We start from the raw sequence: 14,486 nt of genomic DNA, 5'->3' as shown, positions 1-14,486 counted from the left end.
CGGAAGTTTCTTTGTAGGGCTTAAACTAATGATTATTTTCTATTATCAATTTATTTATTATGAGAAACTGGAATTGGAGAATGTCTGGGGTATTTTTTGATTAATACGACACACCCCATTTCTGCCTACTTTATGTTACATCTAACAAATTCTCTAATTCTAACTCCAGATTAAAATCCAAACTTGTGTATATGAGATAATGACATCCGATTAAAAAAAAACAACAACAACCCATAGATGGCTTGTGTATGCAGTTTGTTGCTATCCATATTAGTCATAGTGTGCTTGTGACAGCGCCCTCTAGTGGCCGTAGCCGTTAGAAAAAAGAGGAAGTGAGATCAGGGCTGATGGACGGGTTGACAATACATTAGACCTTAACACAGGAAACCACTGCTCAGTTTTGTCTTTCAGCTGAAAGTTAACGTTGCTTAGAACCACAACTGTCTAAGGTTTTTTTTTCCTTTTTATCAAAATCTGCTGCTTTTGTGACTAGGCTTTATAAAACAGAGTTTAAAAAAAAGATTGCGTGATATTGGTTGTGATATTTGTGGTTTAGACTAATAACACTGGTTAAGGTTAAGAAAAGGGTGGGTTAAATGTGAATTAATAAACACCACAGGCTCTGAAACAGTCTTCTTTTCAAATTATAATTCAGTGATAAATGATTTAAAAAAATAGTTTTCTATTATATGTATGCATGATATGTATTTTAAATGATTGACTATTCAAATTTGATAAATAAAAGTTATAACTGGTATTTTACAGTTTTACCAGGGTAAATAATAGTCCTCTACTTATTCCTTTACACCACAGGTGTCAAACATGTGGTGGGCCAAAAGCAGGCCTCCAGAAGGTCTAATCTGGCCTGCAATGTGAATTTGCAAGGTAATAAAATAAAGAAAATAGCTGCTATTCCTAATTTGTCCACTGTTTCTAGAAAGAGAAGTGGACAGAACACAACCCTGAGACCCAGGACTAAACAGCAGACATGTGCCCAGATTGTACTTATTTGTCTTAAGAAATTTCAAGCTAATCCTAATCTTGTCCTCCCTCTGTTTTTCCGCAGTAATCCTATAGAAAAACGTTTCAGATCTGTCAGCACATTCAGGTATATCAGGTAAATGTTCCCAGGGGAAGAACTGAGGGGAATAAATTATCTTTGTATAGTAGATCAGTAATAATCAAACATATATTTGATTAATTAAAGGCCTGTCATCCTGTATGCATGCAGGGGGAGAGCGAGAGAGAGAGAGAGGGAAATGGGGGATGGCTGTATCGAGGGGGAGGGTTCCCGTAGGGGGGAGGTGGGGGAGAGAGGGAGGGGTGGTGCTGAATGAACAGCTCCTCAGCTCATAAAGTAATCAGAGAGCCTCTCTGCTCCGTCAGAGCCGCACAGCCATGAGCCAGCCGAGTTCGCCCTCCTCCAGACCCGCGCTGACACTCCGCCTGTCCCCCTGACACACACACACCGCACCACACCACACCACACCACCATGAAGAGGCAAAACGTGCGGACCCTCGCCCTCATCATTTGCACCTTCACCTACCTGATCGTCGGCGCCGCGATCTTCGACGCGCTGGAATCCAAGGAGGAGACGAGCGAGAGGAAGAACCTGGACCAGAAGAAGACGGAGCTCCTCAACACCTTCAACTTGTCCAAGGAGGACTTTGACGAGCTGGAGAAGGTGGTGCTGCAGCTGAAGCCGCACAAAGCCGGGGTGCAGTGGAAATTCGCCGGCTCCTTTTACTTCGCCATCACTGTGATCACAACCATCGGTAAGAGAGCAGCGCTGAGGTCCTCTGTGGGAACTCAGGCTTTTATTTTCACACCGGCAGAAAAAGTTGATATGATGAGAATTTAAATACGTCTGAAATTAATTTTTAGTGAATTATTTTGTGAGCTCGGGCTATGGTACAGTTTGTGCGTAAAATGTGGACTTACGAGCGTAAAATGGACAAAAATCACGTTAGGAAGAGGCATTTAATAAAATAATAAAGCAAAGTAGGCCTGATATTTACACTTTAATGTAGCACTCGTATAAATGTTAAACGTGCATGTGCTTCTATGACTAATGATAGTAAATATAGATGAAAAACGCCATATAATGAGAGAGACTTAAAGTGCAACAGGTGAATCATAAATCCCCTGTAAGTCTTAAGAAAACGCACTTGTGGAAAAACTAATTTTAAAATTATGTTTTTTTTTTTTGTTTTTTTTTTAATAACCATTTATATCCATTAAGTCATATATAATTATATGAATTATATAATTGTTGTCTGTAAAGAGTGAGACTTTACTGTAAAGGTCATAAGCTTACATAAGGTCAGCCCTAAACACCACATCCTGTCCCTGGTTATTCATGTCAGCGTGACCCGTCGGTGGCGGCTCACGAAGGCAGAAACACAGAGATTGTCATTAGAGCCTCGGATGCTGAAGCGTTTTCACAGAAATTGCACCACTGAGAAAGGGTCGCAGCTTCAAAGTCACATGTGCAGCAGCATCTGAGCGAGGGACTCTTGCGGGCAAGCTTCTCTCCAAATACGAATTTCCGCTGCTCATAACTGAAGGTTGCTGGTGGAGATGATGCTCCAGGAAATATAAGTTATGAGACATTCTTTTGCCTCTTCTGTTGTGCTCTAAGTCATTACTCGTGCTCCAAAAAAGGGGGCCCTGACACGCAGCACAAGGCCGGCAGCTCTTTATTGCACAATCTTAAAAATGAGCCTGTTTGCTTTGGTGATTTGATTGCAGCTCGGCTTCACTCAGTTCTTTGCTGCAACACCCAGCTTTACATCTAACGTATCATCAGAAAGACATAATCTAAAATCTAAGGAATTCATTAAATATTGCCTCTTTCCTTTTTCAAAGAAAATTAATCAAATGTTCTTCTTATCTGGGGCCAGATAACATGCATCCCCTCTTTAAGCTGTACTTTCGAGATAAATCATAAAACGGCAAAAGGCTCAGCTTGTTGAGGGAGTTTCAGCTCACTGTTTACCCCCGCTTTTATCACTAATTCCCAAATTTAAAGCAAGACATAGCAGATTGACACAGTTAGCAACCAGCTGATGAGCATATCAGGTCATTTAGCAGCTGAAGAGCCAGACATTTCCCTCGGGGGTTGGAGGGAAAGGCTTCAGCTTGATGAGGGAGTTTCATCAGAAAGACAGAAAAAGAGAATGACTCTCAAAGTTACATGTGTCAGATGGTTAAATACATTTTACATCACATTGATAAAAAACATTTACGGTAAGAGCTGAATGGATCGTAAACTATTTTAAAAGATTAAATAGGTTCAGGTTTAAAGCCACACTATGAACGTTATGTAGCTAGAGTGATTTAGGAGTCCCTTAAATCCGCTGCTTCCCAGACATCACGTTTATCTTTAATGAGCCAAAAGCACAGAGTCAGAGTGATAGTCATAAAGTCAGCAAATGCCAGTTATGCAGCATTTAGCGAAAGTTTGCTCACATTAACAAACATCATTACAACCAAATGCACCATTTAAATGCCATTTAAAAACACAACATAACAGTTTCACTCGTTTAAATCCTCGTGTTTTTTTTTTTTAGTGTATTCATTTAAAGTCATTAACCAGGGCGCTGACATGGTTGTTAAGCATGAGAAAATAGGGGTTAAGTGCTATAAGTCAGCTGCTATAAGCTGAAGTGGCAAATTGGGGAAGAGAAAGAGATATTGTGTTGTTTCTTCTTACCAAAAAATGTCACACAGCTTCACAATATCATGCTCTTTTAATCTGTTTAGAAGCCGTCCTTATCTCCCTCTCCTATCTGAGTCTCCCTACCTGTATTTAGTGACCGGGGCAGTTGTCAGTAGTGACCTGTGACTTGTAACCCTATCAGATGCAGGCGGCTAATTGTACACTAACCCAACCCCGGGTGTCTGTAGCCGCATTCTGTAATTGTGAGCCTCGCGGCTGCTACAAACACAGTGATTGGCATTTCAGCCGGCCATTAAGTATTAATGACAACACCAGAGCCTCGCTGTTCCACTGTCCTCCTGGCACACGACAATAACACTGTACATACTGTACGGTAAACACAACACCGCGCGGCCATGACTTGGAGTAAAATCCAAACACAGGAGCACAATATGAGGGCGAAACATCCCATTTGTGACGTTTAAGCATAAAAATAGACACGGACGTCTTATTTCCTGACACATTCTTTGATATTATAATTAAAGTCCTTTTAGAAATGAGGCTTCATGACGTTCAGCTCCAACGCAGGACACCCCCAAGGACCAGAGAGCTCCAGCTCGTGTGGAAAAGAGGAAATGAGTCCATCTTAACGAGGCTATTTTGAAATTTGTATGAAAACAAATATATCCAGGAAAGCTATGAATACACGACAAGCTCAGGCCCTGACTTGCTCTACTAATAATTTAACATAAGTGAGGAAGTGAGGAGAAGCTGCAATCAGTAATCAGCCATCACTTTCCACAGAGGAAAGGGGAAGCAGAGGGCAGGGTGTCCATTTACTCAACAACTGTGGGGAAAAGATTGAGGCGACGTGAGACACATGGGGGAACACAAATGAGCTTTGAGCTCTTAAAACGGCAGGCCACTGTGGAGCTCCTGTTCAGGGTGGGGGTCTGATGAAAGTCCGGAGCCGTCCTGTCTCAATCCTCACCTGGAGGTTGCGGGGATGGACGCCTCAAAGTCATCCAGACCACGTAGAGGAAAACATGAAATCACTGCCCGAGACTTAAGACGTGTGTCATTTCCTTTGCGTGGGTCATCTGATAAGGACAGGAACATGTGATTTCAGGAGGTGAATCGCTCATGTTGTTCCTCATGAACAGATGGTGTTTGGTGTTTTTTTTTTTTATATAATACATGTTGACATAGAGTACAGTAGGCTTTGTGCATCACGCAGTGTCACATCATGTAATGTTTGCACAAGCTATATTAAAGGGTTGGTTCTCTCGAATTACACACTTACTCACATTTTCCATTCGGTAGAATCCACGCAGGAAGGTATAAATATGGAATACAGGTTTGATTAATGCTGCCCAAAAACATAAACACTTAATACTCTGTTGGTATTTCTAAAGGTCTGACACAAATCAAGTTCAGACAGGAGCCTCCAAGAAACAGCCACACTCTAAAGTCCCACATGACAGAAGTTCTCACCTTCTTTTCCCAAGACTTATCCTTTATATGAAACTGAACTGACAACGGCATGACCAGAGGCATTCACGAACAAAAAACCTTCACTGATACGAGCAAAATATGTAACGTAAACTACAGGCTGAGATACACTTGACATGACTCAACTGATGCCGACACAAGCGCTTGCACAAACTTGCTGCCCCAGACGCTTCCCGTACATAATGAATAGTCGGTAGACTGATGTGCCATGGCGCTTTAAGCAGGAAGTCGACTAGTCACCGATCACGTGACAATAAAACCCCGTGTTCAAGCTTCAATTACTTTGCAGAAAAGCCTCAGTAGCTTCTTTTGTGTGAGACGCTACAACATGTATTCAGGTCAAGAATATAGATTTTATTGTTGCAAACCATGACTTTCAATGTGTGACGTCATTGACCGTCATTTCACCACATATTAATCGACTTTAAACAATCCAAAGTTGTTCAATCCCTAGTTCAGAGCTCACCAGATATGTTCAGAGACAGACAGTAGCATCTGAGCCAGTTAGCTTGTTAGTCTGTCTGCAGACAGTGGTAAAGTTACACAGCTTTTAGCACCTGTTTAGTATCCGCCACGGAGGTGATAGGTTAAAATGACGTAAAAGTACACACGTTGAATCAAGATATATAAAACGAAAGGCCTTCTTGTTTTATAATTCTTCACTTTTATGTAACGTATTCATTTAAATGAAGCCACGGTCAAATCTGCTCCAGGTTAATCTCTCTGCGTTTATCTGACAGCAGAGTTTCAAATCATGGCGTCTGTGGTGACATTCCTGCACTGGCGGCGATTTAAGTTATCCAGCATTGATTGTTTGTCAGAGCTGAAGACGGAAGCCACCACAGAAACCGAGACGGAGTAGCCTACAGCGACTAGGAGGACGGCTGAGAGACAGAAGTTATGAATGTAACGAGGGATCTATGAACTCATCGTGTCTGGTCCTTTGTAAGTTTAAAACTGAACCTAGGTAGTGTCAAGAAAGAAAAATAAGAAGAGAAGTGAGTGAGGGACCGTAGACTGAAGGCATTATTTATCATTTGTGTCTTCCTTCTTCCAGAAGGGGGAGACAAAAGTTCCCAACTTTACCTTTGATGTTTCAGTACATTTCAAGGTTTGGATTCAGTTTAAACCAATGGGGAAAGCATTCATTGTGAGAATTTATTGTGAACTACTTTCTACAGAAGTCAAAACGCTTTTGTTCTGTAGTCAGATATCTCAAATAAAAACACAATCTTCATGAAAGGGATAAATGAGAAAATATGAATTTATCATAACTTGTTTTGGACCAAGCCTCTAATAACTTTATTTTGCCTTTTTCATGCCTTTGCCATATCTAGCTATTGAAAGCTGAAGACAATTAATCTTGCATTTTGTCCTCTGACCATTTGTCTAATATCTAATCTCTGAAGTTCGTAACCATCCCTTTAAAAACGCTGTGTTTGTTTTTTTAATAGGACCCTTTAAAGTCACCATATGGTTGTAGTTAGAAGCATTCCTTGATGATTTTTCCTGTGTTTTTATGATTGTGAATCACCTCTTGTTAAATAGTTTTTGCACAAAGATCATTTGGCAGTTTGCCTCTTGTTGATTCATTAAACGTGAGCTCATCTCGTAGATGGAGGAGCTCCTCGTCTGTCCCAGTCTGTGAATCTGTAATCTGTCGAGGCGAGAAACTGAACCCACATGCGCCCGGGACATCCAATCTGTACGAGTCACTATAATCCCAAGATAACATCCAGGCAGGGTTAAAGCCGTGGAGAGGCTGCAGAGGAGAAGCAACGCTCCTTCATCACATTAAAAGAGAGAGCTGAAGCCCTCCCAGCTCTGTCACCACCAGCGCTTCAGTTGTTGCTGCACTGTGCAGCTACCAAGCGTGCGAGTGCATTAGTGTATGAATGTGATGATGGCTGTTGCTGAAAAAGGGAGGAATGCTCAGCAAATCCTCTCTGGGTCAGTGACTCTAATGTTTCTATATGTGGACTGACGACGGATAAAATATCTGATTATTTTTCTATTTTCATATCTGGCACCGTCTCTGATCTGGCAGCAGGCGTAGATCCATTTTCAGCTGCTACGTACTGTATGAGGGCACGTCCTGAATTATTAACGGTAATTACTTACATTAGTATCGTCATCATTATTCAGTCAGCTTAAGAGGTTAGTGCAGTAAGTGGTTGAGTGCACAGAGAAGATAACTCTCGTCAGATAGTCCACGTGGGCATCTATCGTCACCAGACAGACGTAGACAGATGCTTCTCTCAGAGGAGAGAGTCGGCGCTGAACAGATACAAAAAAAAGGTGACAACACCAGTAGAAATACAACTTCAATAAACCTTGTGACAATAGGAAGTCTCCTAGCTCATGTAGTGATGTACCGACCTCAGCAGCGACGGGATTAAGAAGCTTTATTGACGTGTTCTGTTTGGTGAAAGTGCCTTTTTTGTTAAAAGATGTTTTTAGTCGTGTCTGTCAGATTATTTACAGGCAACACCTTCTACTATGCTAGTGTAGGTGTAATCTAGTTTGAGCTGCACTTTTCTGGTGACATTACCTCCAAACCTCCCTGTGTTAAAGGTTCATAATAGGATGTTTAAAAACCAACCGTTTGCCTTTGGAGGTGTCGTTGCAACAGTTTACTGTCTGCTTCATTATTGTATTCTACGAGAATAAAGCTTTACTGAGGGCTTATATTTGGTGAAAGTGTTTTTTCGGAAGATAAAAAGTAGTTTTTTAAATAATGTTTGCCAGGTTCATGTGTAGGCAAATGTACAGTACAGAGAAATCGCAGTTCCATTCATATTGTGTACATTTCAATAGAAGATCCAGAATATCAACACAAAAAAATATTAATGAATGCATTGCTTGCCCGATGCAGTTAGTTAATTAGTAATTTAGTTCCATGAGAAAATTCTTTATTGGGGGTTTCTGCTTCACAAAATGTTCTATAATATGAGGTAGTCATTTAAAGTTGACATTTTTTTACAATTTCTTGGGTAGATTTTGTGCTTAATATCCAGTAATTATAATCTAGTGCAAATTTGAACAGACTTTCCAAACCATCGGCAAGAGAAAATACAAATTTTCATATTCACTACTATGAAATTGCAAGTGACGCCAAAGATAACAAAGATGGCAGGCTATCCGCTCGCATGAGGGAAAATTGCTTGCCTGGTGCACAATTAATTTATTCATCTACAGTTTTTGTAAGGGGTTCTTCATGAGAAAGACACTTTATTGGGAATATCTGGAAAATTAGCAAAAGAAAATACTAATGAATGCCCATTATTAGCCACCACTGTTAATGCAAACATGAAAGGTTGAGCTCAGTTTGATAAACAACTTGTGGTGCTAATCATGTTGTCTGGTTCGACTGATGGTTGTATTAAACGGACCAGGATATCAAAGATGACATTTAAATGAGTGCTCGAGCCTAAACAATTCATTTCGTCATTTTTACGGGAAGATTATAAAGTTCATAATAAAAAGAGTGAATGCAGTTGTAGGTGTCCTGTGTTTCAGTTTTTAGTAACATTGCAAGTGACTTGTCTGTGGTAGAGTAGAAGAAGACACGGTGACATAATTAACAGAGCAACAGTTAAAGCTAAATCAAGCGAAGCTCAGACCTGAACTCAGCCGCTTAACGAGAATAGAATATGTCGCGCAGATATAATGACCACGTGCAAGAAGTGCGATATTTACATCATGCAGACACACCGCATGATGTAAGATATGGAAAACATGAATCGGCCTTTAAGTCAATGGAAATCCCATGCATCGCAATTTTTTTTTTTCGGTTTCAGCACTGTGCTGACAGTTTGTTTTTTATCAGTGCACCAGTTCTTCCACCTCAAATGTCAACCATTTGTCAGAGATTCATTTCAGATTTTTTTTTAATGCACAAACTCAAAGTATGTCACAAACATTGCATTTAACCTCAGTCTCTATGAAACACTAGAGACTGAGGTTTGTAGTCACGCTGCTGATGTTTGGGAAAATATCAGCTTTGAGAATATTTAACCGAGGCCACGATTTTCTCAAACTTTAAACACAGTGAGGCTAAACAACCAGGAAGACATTCGAAGCATGCATATTTGATGGAAGAAATGGCTCCTTTTTATCTGACTTTTTAATTTTTTTCTTCATATATCTCAAAACTGCTGAAAAATAGAGCTCATCCACTGTGAATCATCGGAGCAAGAATAATCAACAGGAGTAGTTTCAGTTTACAGTTTAATTGAATTGGGGGGTGAACTGATACCGGCCCTGCTGTGGAGCAACTGCTGCTGGGCTTTATGTGATCCGGGTATAAGGTGACTGTAAATCTTTGCATAGAGGGGCGCCCTCAAAACAGAGCAAATTACTTTACATAACCCAGTGATGTGCTCGGCGGAGAGGCTCTGCCCTCCCAACCCGTCATGGAGACACGCTCAGATGTAATGTGACAGCTAAAAAGAGAAAGCCGTGTATTTCACGTTTCCTTTTTTTCATCAAGGAAGAGACACAGTGCTTTTTGTTGCGACTGATACCGGCGTGTTTTTCTATAAATGACACACGTTTCAAGAAGACAGTGTCACAAGACTAACTGTGTGACATTTATGAGCATGTTAACCACATTTTAATTAGGAGAGAGCGTTGGTCTTGGGATCTTTGAGTCAGTGCCGCTACAAGGCTGAAAATGCCGAATGACGAAGCTCTTCTTGTATGACGAGCCCAGCTCTGTGTCACTAAGGTTACAAGAAGATCACAAACTGCAAGACAACCGTAAGCGCACAGCTGAATAAGGGCAAATGAAGAGGTCAAAAGTAGAGACATGCCTTCATATAAAAGCATTTCAGTGGGTAATTTAAAATTTGGCTTGTAAACATTTAAAGCACAGGTGTCAAACATACAGAGGTTCCAATCTGGGCCGTGGGATGAATTTGCAAAGTGCAAAAATTACATTGAAGACTCCAGTTTTTCCAATAAAAGTAACTGCTATTCCTACGATTCACGCAGTTTTGTTTGACACCCCTGGTTTAAAGTGATATTCTCGGGATAGTCCTCTCACAAGCTACAGAATGTGTTTGAGACATGAGCACAAGCAAGGCAAAAAGAGTTTTACTTCCTCGGATTGACTACATGTTTATTAAACTTATAAATCATCCTCAGACGTCTCGGCGCAGTCTGAACTCGGGTTGTGGCTCAGTTTGCATTTTACTCTCGCTGTTATGATTTTCGGTCCTTTGGTTACGTTGATTAATTAGATATAAAGTTGTATGAAAGAAGCTGAACTGCAGTGAGTCAAGACAAGACAATTGCACGTGTAAAGCAGATTTAAAATCCAATCAATGAGTTGTACAGACACGGAAAATACACGCAATAAGAGGAAGAAGATTAAAAACAGTAGTGTAAAACACACAATAAAAATGTATCCTTTAAACTGAATTACAGGATAAGACTTAAAAAGTTTAGGGAAGGATAATGTGCAGAATCTCCCTTGTTCTTTGGACAATCAGATTCAAGTGGTCATTGCTCATGAGTGACTCTAATGGAATATGTGGTTGTAGAAGATCAGATAGATGTTGTAGGAGCATTTAAACGGAAGCTGTTCAAGACTGGATGATCTTCATTACAGTGAAATACAGAAGAAAGAGGTTGTGACGCCAAATGCTGCACAATCCATTTATAGTGCCGAGCTCTGTCTTCACACTGTTAACAGTCTGTGATTACGTATAATTCTGTATATGGTGGACTATGTCGGTTACTATTCTCAGTCATCCAGGTCATTTCGAGGAATTTGATGTCTCATGACTCACCCGAGCTTCTTCACATCTATATTTTGTATTTGGAACATCCTGAGTATGTTTTTGTTTGAGCATGTGTGGGTGGTGTCATCATGAAATTAGCATGAGTCATTGGACGTTAATGGAACCACTAACTGTATGAGAGAAGACACCACCCAGGTTAAATGGTCTTGTTTTTATACAGCACTATTGGTACTCAAAGTGCTTTACAGTCACATCTACCCATTAACTCACTGCAACTGGGTCTTTGCTGAAGGACACTCTGGCATGTGGGATGCTGCAGGGATAGAACCGCTCACCCTCCGATTTGTGGATCATATTAAAAATTAAAAACCAACTCCCCACCAGTCATTTAAAACCGAAGCAGCCATTTGAATGAGTGGTGAAACATCTCAAGGTCTAGTTTTAGCTTTATTTTTAGATATGTGATACACTATATTGTCAGGTGTTAGCTCACTAAGCAGGCAACATTTACAAAGCAGAGAAATAAATGTGAGCTCCTCTCATTGTGTACTGGTAGAAGTGTCCCACTGGCCAAAATCCCAGACATGGGCCTTCTTTTTGTTTACATCTGGTGCCGCACATTATTAGAAAGCTTTTAAAAAGCTTTCAAATAATCACTCCGTTCCAGCTGGCATTCGAAGAACTCCTCACACCCACGGTTTGGTGTTTTTATTCAGTTTTCTCTTTCTTCCAGCATTTAAACCATTGCTTGAAATTCTAGTTGAAGCACCCTAGCTTTTCCAAGGCTTCGCTACGAATTCACCTCTTTACTAAATGGAGACGAACAATGAGGCGTGAGCGTGGCGAGAAGCTCTTATCTGTTGTTCCATAGACCACATGTATAAAGGGAATTCTTGGCTAACGTAGCTTTAGCGTGAAATACTGTGAAGATAATCTTGAGCTGCATCAAAGGAAACTTTTGTTTAAACGTTCCTGAAAGTTTGCCAAAGTTTCTGGATTGAATAAGCAACCTGCACGAACAACAAACTTTACACAGACAGCGGTGAAATAATTTGACAAAATCAAATAAATCTTTTTATATGGAGTTTCCATTTAGTCTCGGTAATACTCACATTTTGGCACCAGTGACCTACATCAAGACCTTTACACTGATCTGTAGGGACGGACTGAGTCTACAGAGAGAAATGTTCAAACATCCACAGCTATTATTGGCTGAGAAAGCTTGTTCGCTTGGTCTGGATCCGCACGAGTAAAGTCTGAGAAAGTTGATGGAAGCGACTCTCATTGCTGCGGCCGCTTCGTTCACATGACCAGCCAGTGTTTACCTATTGTGCGTTTGCTTTATGGTCCGCTGGCTCAATGGAAAGTTGAGTGCTTGCTCACTAAACAAAACATGACGCTGTATTTATTAGACTTCATAATCCAGCGGGGGCTGACTGGAGTTGAACCAAATAAAATAGTACACAGTAGTGAGATCTGAACTCGTTTTGCTTGAAGTTTCCTACTGATTCTGCTCCAGAGTGTAAATATACCCTACGCGACGTGCAAAGTCTCAGCTGCACTGTGGCAAACTGACTCCTGTGAAGTTTATTTGATCAGAAATGTGAACTCTTCTCTATTTTTCTCTGAATGAAAGAACGCCTGTAATATCTTGTCCTGCGATATTGAATTATGTGACTCTTTTCACAGCTCGGAGCTTTTAGTGGTGGTGGGGGGGGGGTGGACCACGTTCGCTCGATTAATGTCTTAATCCTTCCAGTGGAAATTTGAGATTAACTGAGAAGTGTACCCAGCACTTCGGGAACTGAATATGTGTTATAACTACATAAGCTACATTGTAAATGTCCACAGGAAATTAGCTATTTCAGTTTAAATGACAAAGAATCTGTAGATTTATTTGTTTTTTTTTCCACAACCCAGTGAAACACAAAGCACGAGTTAGTGCTGATGATGGAAGTCTTTAAAAACACAAATACAGAACATCGTTTCTGTTGGATATGTTCCTTGTTTTGCTTTTGTAGTTGTTTTGATTGCTTGTTCATGCTTTGAAAGTACAAGACAGCTTGGTCATATATGCAGCAATTAGGAGTTGTACTGACTAGACGACTTTACTGCTGTGCCATGACGCTTTAAGGAGGAAGTTGACTAGTCGCCGATCATGTGACAATAACAACACGGATGCCTCCGAGAAGACAGGTGAGGAGAACCAGTTGGTCATTGCAGCAAACTAGCAGCGGTTCATCAAGTGTGTGGACATTCTTCACTTAAGATGAAGCTCATACTATCATGACATGTCAGTCCTGAAATACAGCTGAAGTACTACTGCATTTCACGCTCATCTGAAAAAGATCTGCTAGCGCTAGCAGAGGAACGGTCCACATCATCTCAAGGACAGTCAGTTAACAATGTCACGAAAAAGTCCTGCAGTAACAGAGAGATGGAGGCTGCAAATCAACAGTTTGATGGTGAATTTCTTTGTCTAAAGTTAATAGACCTTTAGCTGCTCGGACAAGTGTTGGGAGATTTTTTAACCTGGCTACATTATCCGATCTTACAGCACGCTGTGAAGTACAATTAAATGCTACTGACGGTATATAGACTATACATATCTGCAGCGCACGGTATTGATAAGCTCATGTGTTCATGTTAATTTCTGTTGTGTTCTATTGGTTGACATTGTTGCTGTGGTTGTAGAGCGTGATTTTTGTCCATGATGTCAGTGAATGCACCATCTACCTTGCAGAAAAGCCTCCGTAGCTTCTTTTGTGTGGAACGCTTCAATATGTATTCAGGTGAAGAATATAGATTTCATTCTTGCAAAGGATTACTTTCTACTGTGTTTTTATGTGTGACACCATCGTCTGGTCGATGTCGACTTGATTTTCACCACATATTAGTCCACTTTAAAAAATCAGAGGTCATTCAACCCCGAGCAGCTATAGGACCAGCAGGTATCTGGAAGGTTTTTTTATGAAGACAGGGAGCAGCTGATGATGTTTTTGGGCCTTGTTTGTCTGCTTTTTTTTTTTTTTTTTTTTTTTTTTTTCATTCAGTTCACCTGAACAGTTAATTTATTTTCACGTGTGTTAAGCTTCGTCCCCCAGGTCCTTCACTGGGCCTTTGATTCATCTTATTTTTATTTAGTTTGAGAGACAAATCACCGCTATAGTTGCCTTTTGTTTTTCATATATATCAATTTATTAAAACAGTTGGGCGCTGTAGCTTTCAACAAACTCTACTGTTGGACACTTATCTCATGCAGCAAATGGTTTCTCTTTCTTGGTGGTCTAGTGAGTGTGTACAGCAGCGAGATTCAAAATAAACTACAGCGTGTGTTCAGGAAAATGTCAACCGGTGCAACACAGTTCACTGAGGAGAAATAGTTTCTAGACAGGCGCTCTGACACAGAGGAATAGTATATATCAGGCTGTGGGTACACAGTCCTTTTGTTGGTTATGGTCCTTTTGTGTGATTTGTTCACAATAAGAGAACTATAATGAATAATGTTGCATACTGGGAGGATGTTGAGAATTATTTTTTATGTGTATGTGAGAGAATATAAAAA

General features: G+C 40.5%; 1 protein-coding gene across 1 annotated transcript in view; it reads left to right on the top strand.

Annotated features, from left to right (window-relative positions):
* Positions 1-1,493: 1,493 nt before the first annotated feature.
* kcnk3a (potassium channel, subfamily K, member 3a) overlaps positions 1,494-14,486 on the top strand; it is a gene marked incomplete at its 5' end in the record, with an annotated part of 35,950 nt that continues 22,957 nt past the window's right edge. Inside the window, one exon of the mRNA XM_084560092.1 lies at positions 1,494-1,776. Within this exon, the coding sequence (XP_084416218.1) occupies positions 1,494-1,776 (283 nt within the window). The remainder of the gene's footprint in view (positions 1,777-14,486) is intronic.

The sequence above is a fragment of the Chelon labrosus genome, assembly GCF_963514085.1.
Source record: "Chelon labrosus genome assembly, chromosome: 14".
NCBI classification, from domain to species: domain Eukaryota; kingdom Metazoa; phylum Chordata; class Actinopteri; order Mugiliformes; family Mugilidae; genus Chelon; species Chelon labrosus.
This window is presented reverse-complemented; position numbering and strand designations above follow the sequence as displayed.